Below are 23,478 nucleotides of genomic sequence, written 5' to 3' on the forward strand. Positions count from 1 at the left end.
TCAGTGGTTCAAGTTAATATATTCCTTTAGTGTAACATATCCACTAGTTGCAAAGCTTAAACATTACTATTATTTTTTATTTTATTTTAAAGGGACAGTAGATGTAGACTACTAGGTAACTTAGTTGACAGGTAACATACTTGACAATTTCCCTATTTTGACCCATAACTTCAGTGGTAGACCTTGCCTGGCTGACCACATGTAATTTCTTGAACAGAATAACGTTTAATTTGAACATACATTTGAATTAAAATTATAAAAAAAATTGTAACCATAACAATTTATGTAACATAGTTGACAGTCAATTAATATACTCATTGACAATGTTCTATTATAGATAAAATATTTTTTAAAATAAGAGAACATTCACCACAGTTTGTTCAATATGCCCTCTACAGAGATAAATGATATCATGTCATGCTGGTCACATAGTTTTAGAACAAACCATTTTTGAGTTGCTGAGTGGAGTTCTGTTAGTAACATAGTTGACAGAACTTTTGCGGACAATAATAAATAAATATATTTAAATTATTTAAAAGAGAAACTCAATTTAAAAAATATTATTTTTCTTTAGTATTTAAACTATTGAAATAAATAAAAAAAATAGATGTTGTTGCCCTTAATAATTTTATTCATTATTTTGAAACCAAGGCACCCTCAACTTAAAAAACAGACACAGCAAAAACTGTTCATTTAGGAACATCATGACAAATTTCAAGCTAAATGAAGCATAGGATGCACATCATGTTTTTGTGATATTACAACATGTTTTCCATTAATAGGTAAAATATGACATATTTTAATATTTTCATATTTTAAGTAAATAGTTAGAATAAATATAATTATTATCATTGGACATGGAATGTACCCCAAATTATAGAATGACTCATATGCATAAATGACAAATAAAGATGTTCCTTTCTATTTATCAAAGTGGCCATACCTCGTTTGTGTGGATTTAAAGAATTAGAAAGAAAACCCGCTCCACCCAGTTCCACTTAAAAAATGAAAAACTTCTATTGTTATGATTTAATAATGAAACTAACTTCCGATCAATCGATTCATTTTGCTGGATCAGTTTAGAGGAATCGGTTCATCAGTAATGAATCATGTGTGATGCTAAAAGCTAGCTGAGCAGCTAGCAGATTGTTTGCTTAAATAGGAATGGAAAACCTCCTCAAATCCACACAGTGGTATTTTATTATGAACTCTAATGTTGTTATTAATTATTAAAGTGTAATAAATAAAACAAATTTATATTTTACTTACAGATGATTCAATTCGGTACAATAACATCAGCTTATGCAGCTTCTTCTTGGTTTTTTTTTAGTCTTGTGCAGTTTCTGTGCTGCTGCATTACCCCCCCCTGCTGTTCACCTGATCTATAAATCAGATTCATTAGGTTTATAAACCGCATCTTGTTTATGTTGTTGTTTCTCCACGTTGTGTTTGTTTTATTTTATTTACAGCATCATGAAGGAATGAACCACATCTGACACTCGAGTATGTTTTTACTTCGTCAATATGTTTGACTGATTACTCCAATTCAGAAAAAGTTGGTACAGTATGGAAAATGCAAATAAAAAACAGAGAAAATAAAAAACAGAAATAAAAATATCATATTGATTTAATACCACTACAATCACATTAATTCAAATCGTAAAAAAAAAAAAAATCGAGATTCTAAAATCCTCGGTTTCGAGGCTCTTTGTGGTCTGCTGGGCGCCATCTCACGTCTCTGCTAGGGCGGGATGACCGGACTATATGGGTGGAGTCTTCAAATGCTGTGTAGGGAGCCTGACTAGCAGATAGAGCTAATCCTGTTCAGAGTGCATGGGTGAAAAAGGGTTCTGCTAAGGGTTGTGCGAGGGTCGAAGGAGGTGTGAGCAGCAATATACCCACCTCGAATGCAATCAGGGATCCACCAGCAGCGGAAGACAAACTGACTACGATAAGAGAAAATACAGAAATACAATATAAAAAAAGTAACAATACGATTTGAGCACATGCTACATATTACAGTTGCTGCCACATTAACAGGTGTATGCTTTGGGATTGTAATATAAAAAATTTAATCATTACGTTATTTGGTACAATTTGATGCGTTACACTTGTGTTTCTTAAGTGTTAATAAATGAGAAAAGCAGTTCCCACACTGTGAGCACTGATACGGTTTTTCTCCAGTGTGAATGCGCTGATGATTTTTGAGATCACTCTGTGTATTAAACCATCTCTCACACTGTGAACACTGATAGGGTTTTTCTCCAGTGTGAATGCGCTGGTGTACTCTAAGATTACTTTGATCATTAAAACTCTTCCCACACTGTGAGCACTGATACGGTTTCTCTCCAGTGTGAATGCGCTGGTGAATTTTAAGAACACTCTGTTGATTAAAACTCTTTCCACAGTTTGAGCACTGATACGGTTTCTCTCCAGTGTGAATGCGCTGGTGATTTTTGAGAACACTTTGAAGATTAAAACTCTTTCCACAGTGTGAGCACTGATACGGTTTTTCTCCAGTATGAATGCGCTGGTGCTTTTTAAGATGACTCTGATGATTAAAACTCTTTCCACACTGTGAGCACGGATACGGTTTCTCTCCAGTGTGAATGTGCTGGTGTTCTTTGAGATTACTCTGTTGAGTAAAACTTTTCCCACACTGTAAGCACTCGTATGGTTTCTCTCCGGAGTGAATGCGCTGGTGTCTTTTGAGAGTGCTCTGTTGATTAAAACTCTTTGTACACTGTGAGCACTGAAAGAGCTTCTCTCCAGTGTGAATGCGCTGGTGTATTTTTAGAGTGCTCTGGGAAGTGAAGCTCTTCCCACACTGTGAGCAGACGTTTCCTTCTTCCTGTGTGGGACTGAGAGAGGTGTTAATGCTGACAGCACCAGAGGACGTTTGCTGATTACTGGAGCTTCTGGTGGGCGTCAGATCCTCATGTTCAGTCTTAATCTTCACCAGCGCATCATATTTATCATGGTTGCAGCTCTTGATGTGAGTGTGAAGGTGATTTTGGGTTGTAGAGGAACGTGGACACGAGGAGCAGGAGAAATCCTTGTTCAGTTCTGAAGCAGAAAATAATAAAACACATTTATAACATTATAAAGAATAAACACTGTTAGTAAGATCCTGTGCTAATGTACTGTAACATGATTCATCCTGTATTAATAGCCACCAAGGTCGATGCACCTCATGTCTGTTTAAAGTTAGATTGGAACAGGAACCAAAGCTACAACAGTCACACAGGAAGTTACGGCCTTTTTGAAACGTTTGAGTTCCAGTTTGAATCAGAGAAGATGAACCATCACTCAGATCAATGTTTCACCCAATTATCTACCTCTATTGCTTACCGTCAGTCTTGGATACCAGAAGATCTAGAATATGGGCAGACACCAAGTCTTGAGAAGTAGAAAGACTTCAAGGGCATTTAAACATATTAAAAAACCAAAACCCCTGTTAAGCAAGCCAAGGGCAACAGTGACAAGCTATCTTACTGAGTTCATCTTTATCTTCAGGTTCTTCCTTCTTCACAGGCTTCACCTGGAAACCTCCATCCTGCTGGTCCACTGGGGTGAGGTGTTCCTCAGAGATGAAAAGTTCCGCAGGGATTGAGGTTCCTTCACCTAAAATTCCATCAATATGTGAAGAAGAAACTCAACAACTGGAGGGAATGTAAAATTGTGGGTTTGGTTTTCCAATCACAAATAAATCCTACTTAGATTAAAAGTGTATCAGCACAGGACAGTACGGTACAGTACAGGTTCTAGTCCCACTATCCACATTCTCTTATTATTTCTACTGATTAGTGACTCCAATACTAACCATACTGTACTGTACCACACTGTACTGTACCATACTGTACTGTACCTCACTGTACTGTACCATACTGTACTGTACCATACTGTACTGTACCACACTGTACTGTACCACACTGTACTAACCACACTGTACCATAATGTACTGTACCACACTGAACTGTACCACACTGTATTGTACCACACTGTACTGTACCATACTGTACTGTACCTCACTGTACTGTACCACACTGTACTGTACCATACTGTACTGTACCATACTGTACCACACTGTACTGTACCAAACTGTACTGTAACACACTGTACCATAATGTACTGTACCACACTGTACTGTACCTCACTGTACTGTACCACACTGAACTGTACCACACTGTACTGTACCATACTGTACTGTACCACACTGTACTGTACCTCACTGTACTGTACCACACTGAACTGTACCACACTGTACTGTACCTCACTGTACTGTACCATACTGTACTGTACCATACTGTACTGTACCACACTTTACTAACCACACTGTACCATAATGTACTGTACCACACTGTACTGTACCTCACTGTACTGTATCATACTGTACTGTACCACACTGTACTGTACCATACTGTACTGTACCACACTGTACCATAATGTACTGTACCACACTGTACTGTACTAATGTACTGTACCACACTGTACCATAATGTACTGTACCATAATGTACCATACTGTATTGTACCATACTGTACCATACTGTACCTCACTGTACTGTACCATAATGTACTGTACCACACTGTACTGTACTAATGTACTGTACCACACTGTACTGTACTAATGTACTGTACCACACTGCACTGTACCACATTGTACTGTACCATACTGTCTGGTGGAAAAGTGGCATCAAGCTCCACATTTACTTACAGAAGTAACTTCCATCTTCATTTTCTTCCTTTTTAATAATTTTCATCTGGAATTCTTCATGTTGTAGATCCACAGGGGCGACGTGTCCCTCTTCTGCTGACTGCATTATTAAAGGTCTATAGATAGATAATCAGGTCTATTAAAATACGTTACTAGTAACACTGTAAAAGATACTTGTAAAAAAGCTAAAAAACGATGTTTCTGTAAAACTGCTAAAACATAAACATGTAAACAACGATAAAACAACTTGATGTGTTTATTTGAAATAAAAATTTAATAATGAAAAAACCGTTCCGATCAATTAATTCATTTTGCTGGATCGATTCAAATGAATCGGTTCATCAGTACTTAATAATATGTGATGCTAGCAGTTAGCAGAGCAGCTCGCAGTTTGTGTTTAAATGAGAATGGAGTTAAAGCTCCTCAAATTTTATTGTGGACTTAAATATTATTAACAATTAGAATGTAGTAATAAATAAATATTTACGTACAGATTATTCACTTTGGTACAAACACATCAGCTGCTGCAGGTTCTTCTTCTTGTTTATATTGAGATGGTTAATGGTCAGGTTTATTAGCGCCCCTACTGGCCTGCTGTGAGTACTGATAACATTCATTCATTGACAACAGTGTGATCGCTAAGGGGTGATACAGCGGGGGAAATAAGTATTGAACGCATTAACATTTTTCTCAGTAAATATATTTCTGATGGGGTTATTGACATTACATTTTCTCTGGATGTCGGTAACAACCCAAATAATCCACACATACAAAGAAATCATAACAAATAAATCCATGCATTAAGTTATGTTTAATTAAGTGGAATGACACAGGAAAAAAGTATTGAGCACATGAAGAAAAGGAGGTGCAAAAAGGCATGGAAAGCCAAAACACCAGCTGAAATCTGTCCATATTTAAAAAGCAATCCTGCCCCTATCAGTGCAAATTAATATTAGCTGGTTTAGTCCTAATTGATGGCCAGTTTCTCATCACCAAGTTGTGACCCAAGAAGCATCTGATGATGGGTAAGAGCAAAGAGCTCTCTCAAGACCTTCGCAATCTTATTGTTGCAAAACATACTGATGGTATTGGTTACAGACGTATTTCTAAACTTCTGAATGTTCCAGTGAGCACCGTTGGAGCCATTATTCAGAAGCAGAAAGAACATCATTTTACCATAAACCGGCCACGGCCAGGTGCTCCTCGCAAGATTTCTGACAGAGGAGTCAAAAGAATAATCAGAAGAGTTGTCCAAGAGTCAAGGACCACCCATGGAGAGCTTCAGAAAGACCTGGAATTAGCAGATACTGTTGTTACAAAGAAACAATGAGTAATGCACTTAACCACCATGGCCTCTATGCACGCTCACCACGCAAGTCTCCATTTCTGAAGAAAAAGCTTGTTTAATGTTTGCTGCACAACATTTGGGCAAGCCTATGAAATACCGGGAAAATATAGTCTGGTCAAATAAGACCAAAATTGAACTCTTTGGGTTTCATAGCACACACCATGTTTGGAGGAGAAATGAAACCCCAATAACACCACACCAACAGTGAAGTTTGAAGGTGGGAACATCATGGAGTGGGGCTGTTTCTCAGCATATGGTACTGGTAGACTTCATGTAATTGAAGAAAGAATGAATGGAGAAATGTACCGAGACATTCTTGATAAGAATCTGCTGCCATCTACCAGGATGCTGAAGATGAAACAAGGGTGGACATTTCAACTAGACAATGATCCCAAACACACAGCCAAGGAAACTCTCAAGTGGTTTCAGAGAAAGAAAATAAAGCTGCTAGAATGTCCTAGTCAATCACCCGACTTGAATCTAATTGAAAATCTATGGAAAGAACTGAAGATCAGAGTTCATAGAAGACGCCCCCAAAACCTTCAAGATTTGAAGACAGTTTGTGTGGAAGAATGGGCCAAAATCACACCTGAACAATGCATGCGACTAGTTTCTCCATACAGAAGGCGTCTTAAAGCTGTCATTACCAACAAAGGCTTTTCTACTAAATATTAAATAAATTTCAGTAAGCGTGTTCAATACTTTTTCCCTGTGTCATTTCACTTTATTACACATAACTTAATTTTTGGACTCATTTGTTTTGATTTCTTTGTATGTGTGGATTATTTGGGTTGTTACCGACATCCGGAGAAAATGTAATGTCAATAACCCCATCAGAAATATATTTACTGAGAAAAATGTTGATGCATTCAATACTTATTTCCCCCGCTGTAAGTGGTTGCCAATGTGCACTGGGGTTACTAAGCTGTTGCTACGTGGTTGCTAAGATGTTTTATGTGGTTACTGGGGTGTTAGTGGTTGGTTGCTATTGTGGGGGGGGGGGGGGGGGGGGGTGCAGGTGATTGAATGCATGTATGTGTAATGTCAGTGGGTTTAAGATAAATGAGAAATAGAGGTCAGTATGTTTGTAGATTAAAGCTGGTCACCTCTCTTTGCTTTAGACCGTATCTCCATGTACTCCTGTCTACCTCCATCTCTCTCAAGATCCTAGTTCTTTTTCCACCAACTCTCCTCTTCCTCTATTACCTTTACCAACCTGGCCACAGTGGCATTCCTTGGGTAAAAGGCATGTTGTCGGTCCATCACAGGGCAGACAGACACACACTGGAAATTTGAGTAGCTCCAATTGGCCTGCCAGCATGTCTTTGGACTTGCCAGAGGAAACCCACACAGACACACCTTTCTTTGGGCTACCCAAGACATTTAATAGCATTAAAAGAAAACAAACTTGTAGATTAGAGATGAACTAAAGTTAAAAGATATTTTAAAAGTGGAAAAGAACGTACACTGACAACTATTAACTAAACTTTAGTTCCTTAATGCCAAGTTCACACTACACGACTTTCTGATTTGTCGGGTCGCTGTACAGTTCACACTACACGACTGATCGGCGATAGGGGGTTTCACACTACACCATCTATCACCAACTGGAATCACAGGCGAGCTTCTCTGGTCTCCCAAACTACATTTTATCACGAAAACAAATGCGAGAAGTGACGAGAGGTTTAATGATCCCACGTCCAAAAATGCACGTCAACAAGTAGCAAGTGATCAAAGTCTTGATGTGCAGCGTAAAATCAAGGAGGTAAAATAAATGAATCTGAGTGGATTTGGCAACACGAACAGTATGGATTGTTCTATAGTAAGTTGGAGGTTAATTAATATTTTTGCAATGCAACGTTGATGTTTTGTAGAGAGTGATCAAGTCAGAAATACTGTAAAAATACTGTGTGTGTGCCGGTGTATTCTGATATAAACTATATTATCCCCCTGTCCCACCTGTTAACACTCCTCTCCTGCGTTTCCCCTCACCCCGTATCTTGCGTTCTCATTGGCTGTTCGAAAGAGCACTCATTGCCAGACGTGCAACTGAGATCAGATATCCGACATGCTAGAAATCTCAATCCGGTCGCCGAGCACTCGGCGAGCCGGTCGGATGGAGTTGTTGAGTATTTCACACATAGCGACTGAGTGCCGAGTTTTGATCGCAGAGCGAACGCCGAGTTGCTCCCGAGCCAGCAAATCTAGCGCCGGCAAAAATCATGTAGTGTGAACTAGGCATAAAAGGCAGAGAAATCCAAAAGTCCTGGGTTACTTTTTTATCACATTTAGCAGGGTAGAGCATCAATCCATCTGAAGACATCACTCACCCACCCTGGAAAAAGCATCACTTCAACCTTGCTAAGCCTTGCTAAGTGAGGTTATTTAGAAAAATAAAAGCAGAAAGCGTAAAAACATAATCTGAGCATGTGGTATTCATTACAATTGCTGCTACATTAATAAGAACACCGGGTAATTGCTTTGTGAATGCGGTATTAAAATTTAACTGTTTGTTTAATACATGGGTAATACGCCTCCAATATGTCACGATAACCAGCTTTGACCAAGACTTTGGACTCTTTTTCTCCTGATATTAGCGCGCTCAATTTTTACCCAATTGTGTTATGCTTCCTCTCTACTGGTGCTGACCCCCGCCCTGATTGAGGAGAGCGAACCGACACGCCCCCCTCCGACACGTGTGCAGTACCCGACTGCATCATTTCACCTGCACGAGGCGAGTTCATATGCGGATCAGCCTTGTGCACGGGGAGCCACACCCTGATCAGCATTGTGCAGACGCCATCAATCAGCCAGCAGAGGTCGTAATTGAATCAGTTATTAGCTCCCTATTCGGCACCCTCCTTGGATGAACAGCAGTCAAACGTTGTTCATATAGCCGCTCCAGCCCAGCCGGATGGCAGAGCTGAGATTCGATAGGATGTATTCGTATTTCATTTTTAAGCAACGTTTTAGTGCTTACGTCTACACTGGTCAATTACACATGAACAGTTAGTCAAATACAAGACACAGGTCTTTATGGCACGATCGTCTGCCTTACCTGTAATTGGTTCATCCCCTATCCCGACATGATTACCAGTCTCTAATTTGCTAATTCCACATCACCACCCTTCACTTCACATGCATAATTACTCTTGCATTTGGAACTCTTGCTGTTTGCCAGGAGTTCATCCGCTATTCCAATGCAAGGGAACATCACAGAGGAGGGACAACAGTCCAAATGGTGGAGAATGCGGGCATTCAGTTTCAGGTAAGTTTTCTAAAATTATTTAATCTGCTGGATTGCCCATTTTTGTTTTTCTGTTAAATTGAATTGAATTTTGCTGCCATGAAACCATATTGCTGCTTTTAAATCACATCTTCTCTCAGGCTAGCTTACACTACTCTTTCCCAGATCTTCATCCTGTGGCTGATCAACTTCTCTACTTCTCAGGCATCCATTCACATTCCAAGATTTAGTAAAACAATCTAGTTACCATACACATTTTCCTTAGTCTGTTCCACTTCTCTCTTTGCCTTACACCACATCTCCTTGTACTCCTGTCTACTTTACATTTTCAGCATTTAGTGGATGACTTCCAGTACTGAGACAGCATACAGTCTGAGCAATTGAGGGTTAAGGGCCTTGCTCAAGGTTCCAACAGTGACAACCTGGCAGTGGTGGGGCTTGAACCAGCAACCTATTGATTACTAGTCCAGTACCTTAACTGCTAGGCTACAACTGTCTAATTATTGCTAACCTCTTTCTTCTTAAACGTAAACTCCACCAAGTCTCTTTATATTCCTCCCTCTGTCCAGATGCCACACCAACTACCCTCCTAGCTGATTTCCTCACTTTTGTGGTCATTTCTTAGTTGTCTAGCACCTCTTAAGTGCCACTCAGTGCTGGACACATTTCTTCCCTGAAATTCACACCATAGTCATCTTCCTGTAGCCTCCACCATCTGATCCATGTTTAACTATACCACTGCCTGCCACCACCATACAGTCTCCAAAAGTGTGTTCTGACCCTACCTGTAGACAGCCTCAATGCTATACTTCCAGTCCAGACTGTCATCAAAGTGAACACTCTGGTATCAGTTCCACCTCTTCTCCCAGGATGAAAACAGCCCTGGTCCTCCTAAATTTTAAGACCATCTTCTTCACCTTGGCCACATTTAAAATGAGATGGATGTTCCTAGACCATGACACAAAGCAATCAACTAGATCCCTGCAGTCACTCTCAACTCCACTGCTGATACACCCCCAGCACTGCAGTCTTCTGAAAACTTCTGTAGATGACAGGACTCAGAGATGTGCTGGAATTCTGAGGTATACAGTGTAAAGAGGAAGGTTAGTGTACAGTCTCCTGTGGTGCTGTGGAGGTGTCTACTTGCATCTGTTGGAGCTTTTCTTTTGGCATTGAAGGCTGGATATTGTTAAAGGCACTGGAGAAATCTAAGAATCAACAGTGCTGATGTCAGAGGAAGAAGCAGAAACACAATTTTGTGATTTAGTTTTAACAGCTGTATTTAATTTAATAAGTAGTTACAATAATAGTGATTTATTCGGGAATGTGGTAAAAAAATTTAAACCATTCGTTTATCTGGTTCAATCTGATGGATCACACCTGTGTGTCTTAAATGTTGAGAAATAAGCAAAACTCTTCTCACACTGTGAGCAGTAAAACGGTTTCTCTCCAGTGTGAAGGCGCTGGTGTATTTTAAGATGACTCTGACTATTGAAACTCTTCCCACACTGTGAGCAGTAATATGGTTTCTCTCCAGTGTGAATGCGCTGGTGGATTTTGAGATGACTTTGGTCAATGAAACTCTTTCCACACTGTGAGCACTGATAAGGTTTCTCTCCAGTGTGAATGCGCTGATGGGTTTTGAGAGTGCTCTGTTTATTAAAAGTTTTCCCACACAGAGAGCACTGATACGGTTTCTCTCCAGTGTGAATGCGCTGGTGTTCTTTGAGATTTCTCTGGTCATTAAATCTCCTCCCACACTGTAAGCACTGATAGGGTTTCTCTCCAGTGTGAATGCGCTGGTGTGTTTTAAGATGACTCTGGTCATTGAAACTCTTTCCACACTGTGAGCACTGATATGGTTTCTCTCCAGTGTGAGTGAGCTGGTGTCTTTTGAGATGACTCTGACGATTAAAGCTCTTCCCACATTGTGAGCACTCATACGGTTTCTCTCCAGTGTGAATGCGCTGGTGATTTTTAAGATGACTCTGACGATTAAAACTTTTCCCGCACTCTGAGCACTGATACGGTTTCTCTCCAGTGTGAATGTGCTGGTGTATTTTAAGATTACTTTGTTCATTAAAACACTTCCCACACTGTAAGCACTGATAAGGTTTCTCTCCAGTGTGAATGCGCTGGTGATTTTTGAGAACACCCTGTCGATTAAAACTCTTTCCACACTGTGTGCACTGATACGGTTTTTCTCCAGTGTGAATGCGCTGGTGTGTTTTGAGATCACTCTGGAGATTAAAGCTCCTCCCACACTGTAAGCACTGATACGGTTTCTCTCCAGTGTGAATGCGCTGGTGTATTCTGAGCAAACTCTGGAACCTGAATCTCTTCCCACACTGTGAGCAGACGTTTCCTTCTTCCTGTGTGGGACTGAGAGAAGTGTTAATGCTGACAGTACCAGAGGACGTTTGCTGATTACTGGAGCTTCTGGTGGGCGTCAGATCCTCATGTTCAGTCTTAATCTTCACCAGCGCATCATATTTATCATGGCTGCAGCTCTTGATGTGATTGTGGAGGTGATTTTGGGTTGTAGAGGAACGTGGACACGAGGAGCACGAGAAATCGTTGTTCAGTTCTGAAGCAGAAAATAATAAAACACATTTATAACATTACAAATAATAAAATACATTTATAACATTATAAATAATAAAATACATTTATAACATTATAAATAATAAAATACATTTATAACATTATAAATAATAAAACACATTTATAACATTATAAATAATGAAATACATTTATAACATTATAAATAATAAAATACATTTATAACATTATAAATAATAAAATACATTTATAACATTATAAATAATAAAATACATTTATAACATTATAAATAATAAAATACATTTATAACATTATAAATAATAAAATACATTTATAACATTATAAATAATAAAATACATTTATAACATTATAAATAATAAAATACATTCCATCTACAGACCATCAAGCTCAGTGAAAGGTACACAAGCAACTATCTGTGATGGTACTGGGGTGCATCAGTGCTTCACCCAACTCGGTTTCACCCAGTCATTCGTTAAATTTGGTGCGCTGGTTGCATCAGACGTAACATCAGGTAACGGTTTTGAATCAATGAGTTTAATTTGGATGCGTTTAAAGAACCAAGTCTCTTCACATGACCGCATACTGTGGAGATGAAGAAAAACATCTGATCACCATTGGCGTTGGGTGGAAAAACCTGCAACTGCAAGCTGCGAGCACCAGTCTAATTTCCTTTTGCAGCAATTACAGCTTCAAGGCGTCTTGGGGAAAAAGCTACAAGCTTGGCACACTTGTTCCTGGATATTTGTGCCCGTTCCTTTTGGTACATCCTTGCAGCTCCGTCAGGTTGGATGGGGAGCGTCAGTACACTCACAGCCATTTTCAGCTCCTTCCACAGATTTTCCATTGGATTCAGGTCTGGGCTCTGGCTCAAGCCTTTGTTCTCTTGGCTGTGTGTTTTGGGTCGTTGTCATGTTGGAAGGTAAACGTTCGCCCAAGTCTGAGGTCCAGAGTGCTCTGGAGTCATGAGCAGGTTTCCCTCAAGGATCTGGGTGTACTGAGCTGCATTCATCCCCTCTATCAGGACTAGTCGCCCCGGTCCAGCTGCTGAAGAACATCTCCACATCATAATGCTGCCACCACCATGCTTTACTGTAGGGATGACATTAGCCAGGTGATGAGCGGTGCCTGGTTTCCTCCAGACGCCCCGGAGGTATTCAGGCCTCATGGTTTGAGAGTCCTTCAGGTGCCTTTTTTCCAGACAGGCTGTCATGTGCCTTTTACTGAGGAGAGGCTTCCGTCTGGCCACTCTACCATAAAGGTGTGATTTGTGGAGTTGCTGCCTGGATGGTTGATCTTCTGACAGGTTCTCCCATCTCCACAAGGATACCCCGGAGCTCTGTCAGAGTAACCCTTGGGTTCCTGCTCACCTCCCTGACCAAGGTCCATCTTCCCCGATCGATCAGTTTGGAAGGGCGGTCAGGTCTAGTAAGATTTTTGGTGGTTCCAAACTTCTTCCATTGATGAATGATGGAGGCCACTGTGCTCTCTGGGACGTGTAAAGCTGCAGCAATGTTTCTGTTCCTTCTCCAGATCTGTGCCTCAATACAATCCTGTTTCTGAGGTCTGCAGATGATTCCTCTGACCCCATGGCTTGGAGTTTACTCCGATATGCACTGCCGACTCTGGGACCTTATATAGGCAGGTGTTGACAATCCCCAATCGTGTCCAATCGGTTGAATTGACCACAGGTGGACTCCAGTTAAACTGTAGAAACATCTCAAGCAGGATCAGTGAAAACAAGATGCACCTCAGATCACTTTTGAGTGTCGTAGCAAAGGGTGTGCACACTCGTGTACATATTATATTTTACATTTAGATTTTTAATAAATGAACAAAATGTCTAAAAATCTGCTTCACTTTGTCATTGTGGATATTTTGTGTACAATTTTGAGAGAAAGAAATGAACTGAATCTATTATAGAACAAGTCTGTAATGTAATAAAACGTGGAGAAGGTGAAAGGGGTGTTCAGACTTTTCGGCTTGACTGTACATGTTTATACCTCCCTCGTTACCACTTACTGTAGTTACTTCATTTACTTATTGATTATTATTGTATGTTATGCTTTTAGTGTTCAATAAACATTGCAACTAGAATTTAGCACTGTGAGTTTGATTCACTGATTAATGACAAAGGAATCTTACTGAGTTCATCTTTATCTTCAGGTTCTTCCTTCTTCACTGGATTCATCTGGAAACCTCCACACTGTTGGTTCACTGAGACAAGTTGTCCTTCTGAGGTGATGTGTTCCACAGGGATTAAAGATCCTTCACCTGAAATTCCATCAATATGAGAGGAAGAAACGTAAATGTAAGATTGTGGGTTTGGTTTTTCAATCACAAATAAATCCTACTTAGATTAAAAACTTAAATTCAGACTGGAGTGTATCAGCACAGGACAGTACAGGACAGTACAGTACAGGTTCTAATCCCACTATCCACATTCTCTTATTATTTCTACTGATTAGTGACTCCAATACTAACCACACTGTACTGTACCATACTGTACTGTACCACACTGTACTGTACCATACTGTACTGTACCACACTGTACTGTACCACACTGTACTGTACCACACTGTACTGTACCACACTGTACTGTACCACACTGTCTGGTGGAAAAGTGTCATTTTGCACCACATTTACTTACAGAAGTAACTTTCATCTTCATCTTCTTCCTTTTTTATTATTTTTATCTGGAATCCTTCATGTTGTAGATTCACAGGGGTGATGTGTCTCTCTTCTACTGACTGCATTATTAAAGATCTAACAGAAAATATATTAGGCAGTTAAACACTGTAAAAACGCTTGAAACACAGTGAAACTTCTGATGGTCTGGTCACCGGATCATGGTTTGGAATGATCCATGATCACAAGAAGCTGGGACAGTATGGAAAATGCAAACAAAACATAAGTAAATGAAAGTGTTTCCTACATCACGTTCAATTCATTGCAGACAATATAAACCCAAGATTTCAACTTCATTTCAATTGTTAATAAACATCCATTCCTGCATTTTAGGCCTGCAACACATTCCAAAAAAAATTGGGACGGGGCAATTTAGGAGTATTAGTGAGGTAACTGATTGTAATCATGATTTGTAACATAAGCAGTATCCACAAAAGGCTGATCCCAATACATGCATAAGAAAATTACTGAAATGTTTAAAACAATGTTACCTTAAATAGATTGGAAGGGATTTGCATATTTCTCCCTACACAGTGCATAATATCATTAAAGGATTCAAGCAACCTGGAGGAATTTCAGTGCATAAAGGGCAAAGGCACAAGCCAAAAATGAAAACCTGGCGCCGCATCAAGAACCTCCACTCAACACTAGCTGATATAACCACATGGGTGAGGGATTAGTTTATCAAACCTTTATCAAGCTCTACAATACAGAGTTGCTGCACAAATGTTACTTAACACTTTATTGTGCAAAAAATAAGCCTTATGTTAACCATGTCCAGAAGCGGCGTCGACTTCTCTGGGCTCGGAGGCGTCTAGGATGGACCATCACACAGTGAAAATTTGTATTGTGGATGAAGGATGAACAGGACCATCAGCAACAAGTCCAAAAGTCAGGGTCTGTGTCAAATAAAGGTAAACCGTGAAGCCCCCCAAGCACCAAACCTTCCATGCAGTGCAGGTGTCCGTCTGACCCATCCCACCAAGTGTCCTCTTTTTTGAAAACCAAAATATGGTCACCCTACTTTCATTTTTCATACTGTCCCAACTTTTTCTGATTTGGGGTTGCAATCACGTGAATCTTGCAATTATAACTGAGCACAGAGCTTAAAACCTAGTAAGGTTCATATCTACTAAATCTGATTTAATAATAAAGAAACTCTGAATCAGTTCCGAACGATTGATTCATTTTGCTGGATCGGTTCAAATGAATCGGTTTATCAGTACTGAATCCTGTGTGATGCTAACAGTTAGCGGAGCAGCTAGCAGTTTGTGTGTTCAAATGAGAAGGAAGTTAAAGTGAAAGATCCTCAAATCTTAACAGTGATATTTTATTATGACCTCAAATTGTATTTTAACTAGAACGTAGAAGAATTAAAGTGAAATAAATAAATATTTTACCTACAGATGATTCACTGTAGTACAAACACATCAGCTGATGAAGCTTTTTCTTCTTCTTGTTTGAATTGAGATGGTTGATCCACAATGTTCAGGTTTATTACCGCCCCTACTGGACTGCAGTGAGAGAACTGGTAACACCACATTTATTCATTCATTCATTCATTCATTCAGGACCGCTGAGCAGCCAATCAGTATTTTACTCAAAGAAATAAACCTAGGAAGAACCTTTATCAAGCTCTACAATACGGAGTGTTACGCTGCCCGATCTCGGCAGCGTATTATGGGCGCGCTATAAAACAGCGCATTAGTTATTGGCACACTCGTGCGTTCTGTTCTGCTGTTGTTGTTGCTGCTTTTGAGACAGGGGAAACGACCAATAGATCGCTGATCCGTCACCAGGCAGAATGTGAGGACAACCAACCGATCGTTTGGGTTAGACAGCTGCATGGCCAATCAACGTAACGGATCGGGAAAACGGAGGCGGGACCTATCCTTGAAGAGAGGCGCTGCAACACCTACTCGGCCGCCTTTTTTGCGCTCAGACTGGCTGTGGTCATTAAACTGTGTGTTGCTCTGCCAAATGCGTTCGTGTTTTGTAGTTGGGTGTTCGTTGAGTATTTGGTGTTGCTATCAGTGTTCGTTGTGTTAGTCTGTTCTGTTCTGTCCGGTATACTTGGTCAGGTTGTAAATATTATTGTAAATAGTCATTTTCTCCCACCTTGTAAATATTTGCATAACCACTATAAAAAGTAAACGCACCTTTGTTGTTCTCCGTTTATTTTATGGGTTTCCTGTTTAGTTCATTTTGCTAACACTAGTGGCTTCTTTATTTTATTTATCCTTAGTGTTACGGCTTTTACCTCTAGACTGGGTCGTAACATTATATGGGGGCTCGTCCTAAAGAAATTTAAATATTTCTCCTGTCATTTCTTTTCTTTGTCCTGCATAGCTCATTGCATCTGTTGTCAAACATTTTAAACTTCTACATCACCCTAGAAGTTTATTTTTGAGGGTGGGGGAGAGAAGAGTAGGAAAATAGAGTTTTGTTTGTTTGTTTGTTTGTTTTTCTTTTGTTTAAATAATGGCTTCAGCAGCATTTAATCTTGCAGAATTTATTCGTGGTCCCAATGTTGCGCAGTTGGACAGTTGTCGGAAGGATGACTTGGGTGAGATTGCAAAGCATTTTGGGGTTAGTGTTTCCAGACAAATGGTTAAAAAGGAAATAAAACAATTGGTGATAGACAGGCTAATTGAATTGGATGTGTTGCAACCAAGTGTTGTGGTAGATACCACGGTTCACTCTGAGGATATGGAGTTGCAATCTGCCTCTGTTGAAAGGGAAGGAGCTACACCTAAAGAGAGAAGGGCCTTGCCTTTGTATACACCTCCAGTGTCTCCGAGGGGATCTGGTGAAGCTAGGTTTAAGGTGCGTATGGCACGTCTGAGGTTGGAGGCTGAGGAAAGGGAAAAAGCACGTTGTGCTGAGATAGACCTCCGGCTCGCAATAAGAAAGCTCGAACTGGAAACCGAAAAAGAGATCCGTTTTCGGGAGCTAGAACTTGGTGTGGCGAAGGCGGCACCAAGCTCAGCCGGCGAAGCGGTGACTGATCGGGTCCAGGGTCCAGTGGGAGCTGTTTTTCCTGAAATGCCAGCTGTGGAACCTCTAGAACCAGCACCGGTGCTAGCCAGGAGCGCTGATGTGAGTAAAAACATTGGCCTGGTCCCTCCGTTCAAGGAGCATGAGGTGGATGCTTACTTCCCAATCTTTGAGAGGATTGCAATTACGTTAAATTGGCCAAAAAGTTTGTGGGCTCTTTTGCTTCAATGCAAATTAGTTGGGAAAGCTCAAGAAGTCTGTTCTGCGTTGTCACTACAACAAAGTATGGACTATGAGTTTGTGAAAGCGGCAGTTTTGAGAGCTTACGAGTTGGTGCCCGAAGCCTACCGACAAAAGTTTAGAAGCACGGAGAAGCGCGGTAGTCATACGTTCGTAGAATTTGCTTATGAAAAGTCAAGTCAGTTTGATAAGTGGTGTTCGGCTAGTAACACAACCACGTTTAATGAGCTTAAGGAGCTTATTCTTTTGGAAGAATTTAAAAAGTGCCTGCCAGATCAGCTGGTGACTTATTTAAACGAACAAAAAGTAATGACACTATCCCAAGCTGCGACGCTGGCTGATGAGTTCGCCTTGACTCATAAAACAGTTTTCGTGGGTCCATCGGTCAACACTGGTTTACAAATGTCTAAAAATCGGCCTAGGGTTAAGTCTGTACCGAAATCGGAAAAGAATGAGGAAAGAATTTGTTTTTACTGCCGTGAACCAGGTCACTTTATTGCCGAGTGCGGGATGTTAAAGAAAAAAAATGAACGTGGCAAATTCGTTAAAAAGGTGAATGCATTTAGTTCTGGAGGGACCCTTGTTGTCCCCTCTGTCTCGGTAGACGTAATAGAACCCGTGTTTAAACCGTTTACAACAATGGGTTATGTTTCTATTCCCGGTTCAGAGGAAAAACAGCACATTTCCATATTACGGGATACAGGTGCGGCTCAGTCGCTTATGTTGGATTGTGTATTACCGTTTACGTCTGATAGCTATAGTGGCAGTGACGCTTTACTACAAGGGGTGGGTATGGACATTATTCGTGCCCCGCTACATAATGTTCTTGTTGAACTGCCAGATTTTGTAAAGCAAGGAAAAATTGCTATTCGTCCGCAGTTACCGGTAAGCGGAATTTCACTTATTCTCGGCAATGATCTTGCCGGTGATAAACTTTGTACAGTACCTGAAGTTGTTAATGATCCTTTTAAAAATGTTAATGAAACAGAGTCCGAATTGTATCCGTCTTGTGTTTGTACTCGTGCCATGAAACGAAAATGTCCTGATATGGTTCACTTGTCTGACACTATTTTTATGGAAGAGTTTATGTCACCGCCGGTCTCTGATGTAAAAGATGAAATGGATGTTTGTGACGCGACTGCTGTGAGTAATAACACTGATTCTTTTGTAACGAGAGAAGAACTTATATTAGAACAAAAGAAAGATGCTACCTTAAGGCATTGTTTTAAGTTTGTTGAGACACCTAAATCTGTTAAATCTCCTGGTCAATATTATTTGTACAATGATGTGTTAATGAGACGGTGGTCTCCTGTTTGTATTTCAGATGACCGATCGGATGTGTGCCAGATTGTCGTGCCTCAGCCATTTAGATTGCAAGTTCTCTCATTGGCTCATGATCATCCCTGCTCTGGACATTTGGGAATTCGGAAGACCTATCAGCGAATTCTCCGGTACTTTTTCTGGCCATCTTTAAAATCGGACGTATCCAGGTACTGTAGCACCTGTCACGTGTGTCAACTTGTCGGTAAGCCAAATCAGAAAGTTAAACCTGTACCACTTCGCCCAATCCAAATTAGCTGTGAACCGTTCGAGCGAATCCTAATAGATTGTGTAGGGCCACTACCCAAAACGCGTTCAGGAAATAGTTACATGTTAACTATAATGTGCGCCGCTACTCGGTTCCCTGAGGCCATACCTATTAGTTCCCTTCGCTCCCGTGTCATTGTGAAGGCTTTGATTAAATTCTGTACCACCTTCGGATTACCAAAGGTAATTCAATCAGACCAAGGCTCTAATTTTATGTCGAGATTATTTTCGCAAGTAATTAAGGAACTTGCAATAAAACATCAAGTTTCCTCGGCATACCACCCTGAGTCACAGGGAGCTCTGGAACGCTTTCATCAAACGTTCAAAAATATGTTGCGTACATATTGTTTCGAATTGGAGAAGGACTGGGATGAAGGAGTACCGTTCTTATTATTTGCTGTTCGCGACGCGGTACAAGAATCGCTTGGTTTTAGTCCTTCCGAATTAGTTTTTGGTCATGTTGTTAGAGGTCCACTTCGTGCGCTCCAGGAACAGTGGTTGTCCCTGAGGTCACAATCGAAGTCTAAGTCGGTTTTAGAGTATGTGCAGTCTCTTCGTGAGCGAATGGAAACTGCACGAAAATTGGCCGCTCGTTCATTATCCTCGTCACAGGAGGATATGAAAAGGGGGTTTGACCGTAAGTCTGCGCCCCGTTCATTTCAGGTTGGCGATTTAGTTTTAGCTTTGCTTCCTGTGCCTGGTGCGTCCCTACATACACGTTTTTCTGGTCCCTATACGGTGTTAGAAAAATTAAGTAACGAAAATTATTTAATTAGTACGCCCAACCGCAAAGATCCAGGCGATTCAAAATTTTCCCGTGCCTACCACAAAACGAGAATTGCGACGTTTCCTTGGTATGGCCGGATACTATCGCTGTTTTTGCAGGAACTTCTCAACCTTAGTAAACCCGCTAACTAATTTGTTACGTGCAAACGTATCATTCGCATGGTCCCCCGAAGCTGAGAGTGCTTTTGTTTCGATCAAGACCCTATTAAGTGGATCTCCCGTGTTATCCGCACCAGTGTTTAACGAACCATTCAAATTAGAAGTTGACGCATGTGACACAGGTGCAGGTGCCGTACTCGTCCAAGAGGATGAGCTTGGAGTTGATCACCCAGTGTGCTTCTTTTCCAGGAAATTTTTAAAACATCAACTCGCTTACAGCACAATAGAAAAAGAGGCCCTGGCGCTGTTATTAGCCCTGCAACATTTTGAGGTTTATCTGGGTAGCAGCAGCAGTCCGATCCGTGTCTTTACAGATCACAACCCATTGCTATATATACACCGCATGGCGAACGCTAATCACCGGCTGATGAGGTGGTCCTTAATATTACAGGGATATAATTTAAAAATTATACATCGGAGGGGACTTGACAACATAGTGGCTGACGCACTCTCGCGCGGAATTATGTAAGTTTGTCTTTTCTATTATGTTCCTTATTGTGTGGGTTTTGTTTTGTGGGTGGGGGTGTTACGCTGCCCGATCTCGGCAGCGTATTATGGGCGCGCTATAAAACAGCGCATTAGTTATTGGCACACTCGTGCGTTCTGTTCTGCTGTTGTTGTTGCTGCTTTTGAGACAGGGGAAACGACCAATAGATCGCTGATCCGTCACCAGGCAGAATGTGAGGACAACCAACCGATCGTTTGGGTTAGACAGCTGCATGGCCAATCAACGTAACGGATCGGGAAAACGGAGGCGGGACCTATCCTTGAAGAGAGGCGCTGCAACACCTACTCGGCCGCCTTTTTTGCGCTCAGACTGGCTGTGGTCATTAAACTGTGTGTTGCTCTGCCAAATGCGTTCGTGTTTTGTAGTTGGGTGTTCGTTGAGTATTTGGTGTTGCTATCAGTGTTCGTTGTGTTAGTCTGTTCTGTTCTGTCCGGTATACTTGGTCAGGTTGTAAATATTATTGTAAATAGTCATTTTCTCCCACCTTGTAAATATTTGCATAACCACTATAAAAAGTAAACGCACCTTTGTTGTTCTCCGTTTATTTTATGGGTTTCCTGTTTAGTTCATTTTGCTAACACTAGTGGCTTCTTTATTTTATTTATCCTTAGTGTTACAGCTTTTACCTCTAGACTGGGTCGTAACAGGAGTTACTGCACAAATGCCACTTAACACGTTACTGTGCAAAAAAGAAGCCTTATGTTAACCATGTCCAGAGGAAGTGTTGAATTCTCTGGGCTCAGAGGTATCTGGGATGGACCATCACACAGTGGAAACGTGTATTGTGAACAGACGCATCAGTATTCCAGGTCTTCAGGTCCACTTCATTCATTCACTCAGGACAGCTGAGCAGCCAATCAGTATTTTACTCAAAGAAAATCAACATAGGAAGAACCTACAAACATAACCTCTTGTTGCTGTGCAGTACCCACTATACCAGCTCAACCATTCATTTACTCAACACTAATTAACCTTTTAAAGCCATATTTACTAGTGGTGTTTGAAATGTATCTTTCTATTTTTTATTATCTATTATTTTATTAGGCACTATTTTACTGTATAGCTTTTTATTCTTATGTTGTAATTTTCTGTAAAACTTAGAAAGTATTTACGGACAATTTAGAGTTGGAACAGTGTAAATAACTCAAAAATTGAGTATGAAAGCCAGACAAAATATGTGGAACAATAAGAGGTGCATTCCATGACAAATAAACCTGTCATGTGATAGTATGTCCAAAAGGATGTCTAAGGATCAACCAGAAGCACAGTACAGTAGACTCTTGAGTTACAAACGGTTTACCATACGAACATTTCGGTTTATGAACGATCTTTTTCAAACATTCGGACAGTGGACGGTGTTTTTCTGGTGTTTTCTTTATATTTTGTAAGATTCTATATTAAAATGTCCCCAAAGAAGGTGCAGAGAAAGCGCAGTTATTTGTTGTTGTATAATTACTCCTGCCAGTAGGTGTCACTGTGTATCAGACAGAGGGAACAGTGAGTAAGAGAGAAGAAGGAAGTCGGCTCAGTAAAGTATTCTTTCTTTTGTGAAATTACACCTACAAAATACAACACTACTGAAATAAAGAAGGAAATAATAGAGAAATATGAGAGTTATTGTTGTTTCTGGTAGATACATTTTATAAAAAAAGAAGGAAATGTATTATGGTGTATGGTGCAGCACACGTACTGTACTGAAATGTGATGTGTGTTTATGTACTGTACTACTGTGTATTATTGTTTATTATTGTTTATTACAGTATTATCTATTCTATAATTTAAGATTTAAGGGAAAATATACGTGTATTTATAACAAAAAAGAGCATTTAAGACATTAGAGAGGTTAGGTAAGGGGGGGGGGTTGGGAGGTCTGGCACGGATTAATTCTATTTACATTATTTCTTACGGGAAAAATAGGTTTAACTAACGAACATTTTGACTTAAGAACAGCGCTTCAGAACCAATTACATTTGTAAGTCAAGGGTCGACTGTAGATTGAAGTGCTTTTAAAATAATGAATAGGTTAAGCACGGTAGGTAAAAAAAGTGTGATCCAAATTCTATATGCACGGCACGGTGACATCACTGGGCTGAACGTTTGAGATTTGGAATGTGTCAATATCTCAAACATTGTGAAAGAAAAGTGACGGACAAAAATGGACAACAATAAAGTTGGCTTCTGTTGGTGCTAAGGTATAGCTAGAGGGTTGCTATGGTAACAGAGCGTTAGTAAACTGTTGCTAGGCAGTTACTAAGATGATGCCAAGTCAGTGCTAAGGTGTTGCTAGGCGGTTGCTCTGGTAGGTTTTGCCATGCAGTGGCCAAGAGAAAGAAGTTAAATGTAAAGTTTTAAGTAATATTTGTGCAGTAACTTTGTACTGTAGCGCGTGCCTAACCTCATCCGTCAGCATGTCCATGAGCACTGCTGACAAGAAAGCACAAACTCCACTGCCGTCACTCCAAAACATTTCCATGTCTCGTCATCTGGACTGCCTTTCCACTCTTCACTCTTTTCATTGCTAATCCAAAGCGCTCTCTGTTTCATTCTGTGTTCTGTATATACCAGGGGTCACCAACACGGTGCCCGCAGGGACCACATGAGTCGCCCGCAGGGCATGTTCTA

General features: G+C 40.4%; 2 protein-coding genes and 1 pseudogene across 3 annotated transcripts; 1 reads left to right on the plus strand and 2 right to left on the minus strand.

Moving 5' to 3' along the window:
- LOC134302895 (uncharacterized) overlaps positions 1-23,478 on the plus strand; it is a 657,104-nt pseudogene that overhangs the window by 498,355 nt on the left and 135,271 nt on the right.
- Positions 1,941-3,195, minus strand: LOC134300541 (zinc finger protein 239-like). Its single transcript, XM_062985123.1, has 2 exons — positions 3,177-3,195; positions 1,941-3,021 (listed from the first exon to the last, which is right to left on the minus strand). The coding sequence occupies exons 1-2, from the start codon at positions 3,193-3,195 to the stop codon at positions 2,084-2,086; spliced, it is 957 nt and encodes a 318-aa protein (XP_062841193.1). The 3' UTR covers positions 1,941-2,083.
- Positions 10,591-16,049, minus strand: LOC134335893 (zinc finger protein 501-like). 2 transcript variants are annotated; one of them, XM_063018519.1, is made up of 4 exons: positions 15,980-16,049; positions 14,542-14,657; positions 14,037-14,165; positions 10,591-11,898 (listed from the first exon to the last, which is right to left on the minus strand). In XM_063018519.1, the coding sequence occupies exons 2-4, from the start codon at positions 14,645-14,647 to the stop codon at positions 10,673-10,675; spliced, it is 1,461 nt and encodes a 486-aa protein (XP_062874589.1). In that variant the 5' UTR covers positions 14,648-14,657; positions 15,980-16,049; the 3' UTR covers positions 10,591-10,672. The 2 variants fall into 2 exon arrangements, with proteins under 2 accessions (XP_062874589.1, XP_062874598.1); XM_063018528.1 differs by having other exon boundaries at positions 15,984-16,029.

The sequence above is a fragment of the Trichomycterus rosablanca genome, chromosome 2, assembly GCF_030014385.1.
Source record: "Trichomycterus rosablanca isolate fTriRos1 chromosome 2, fTriRos1.hap1, whole genome shotgun sequence".
Taxonomy (NCBI): Eukaryota; Metazoa; Chordata; class Actinopteri; order Siluriformes; family Trichomycteridae; genus Trichomycterus; species Trichomycterus rosablanca.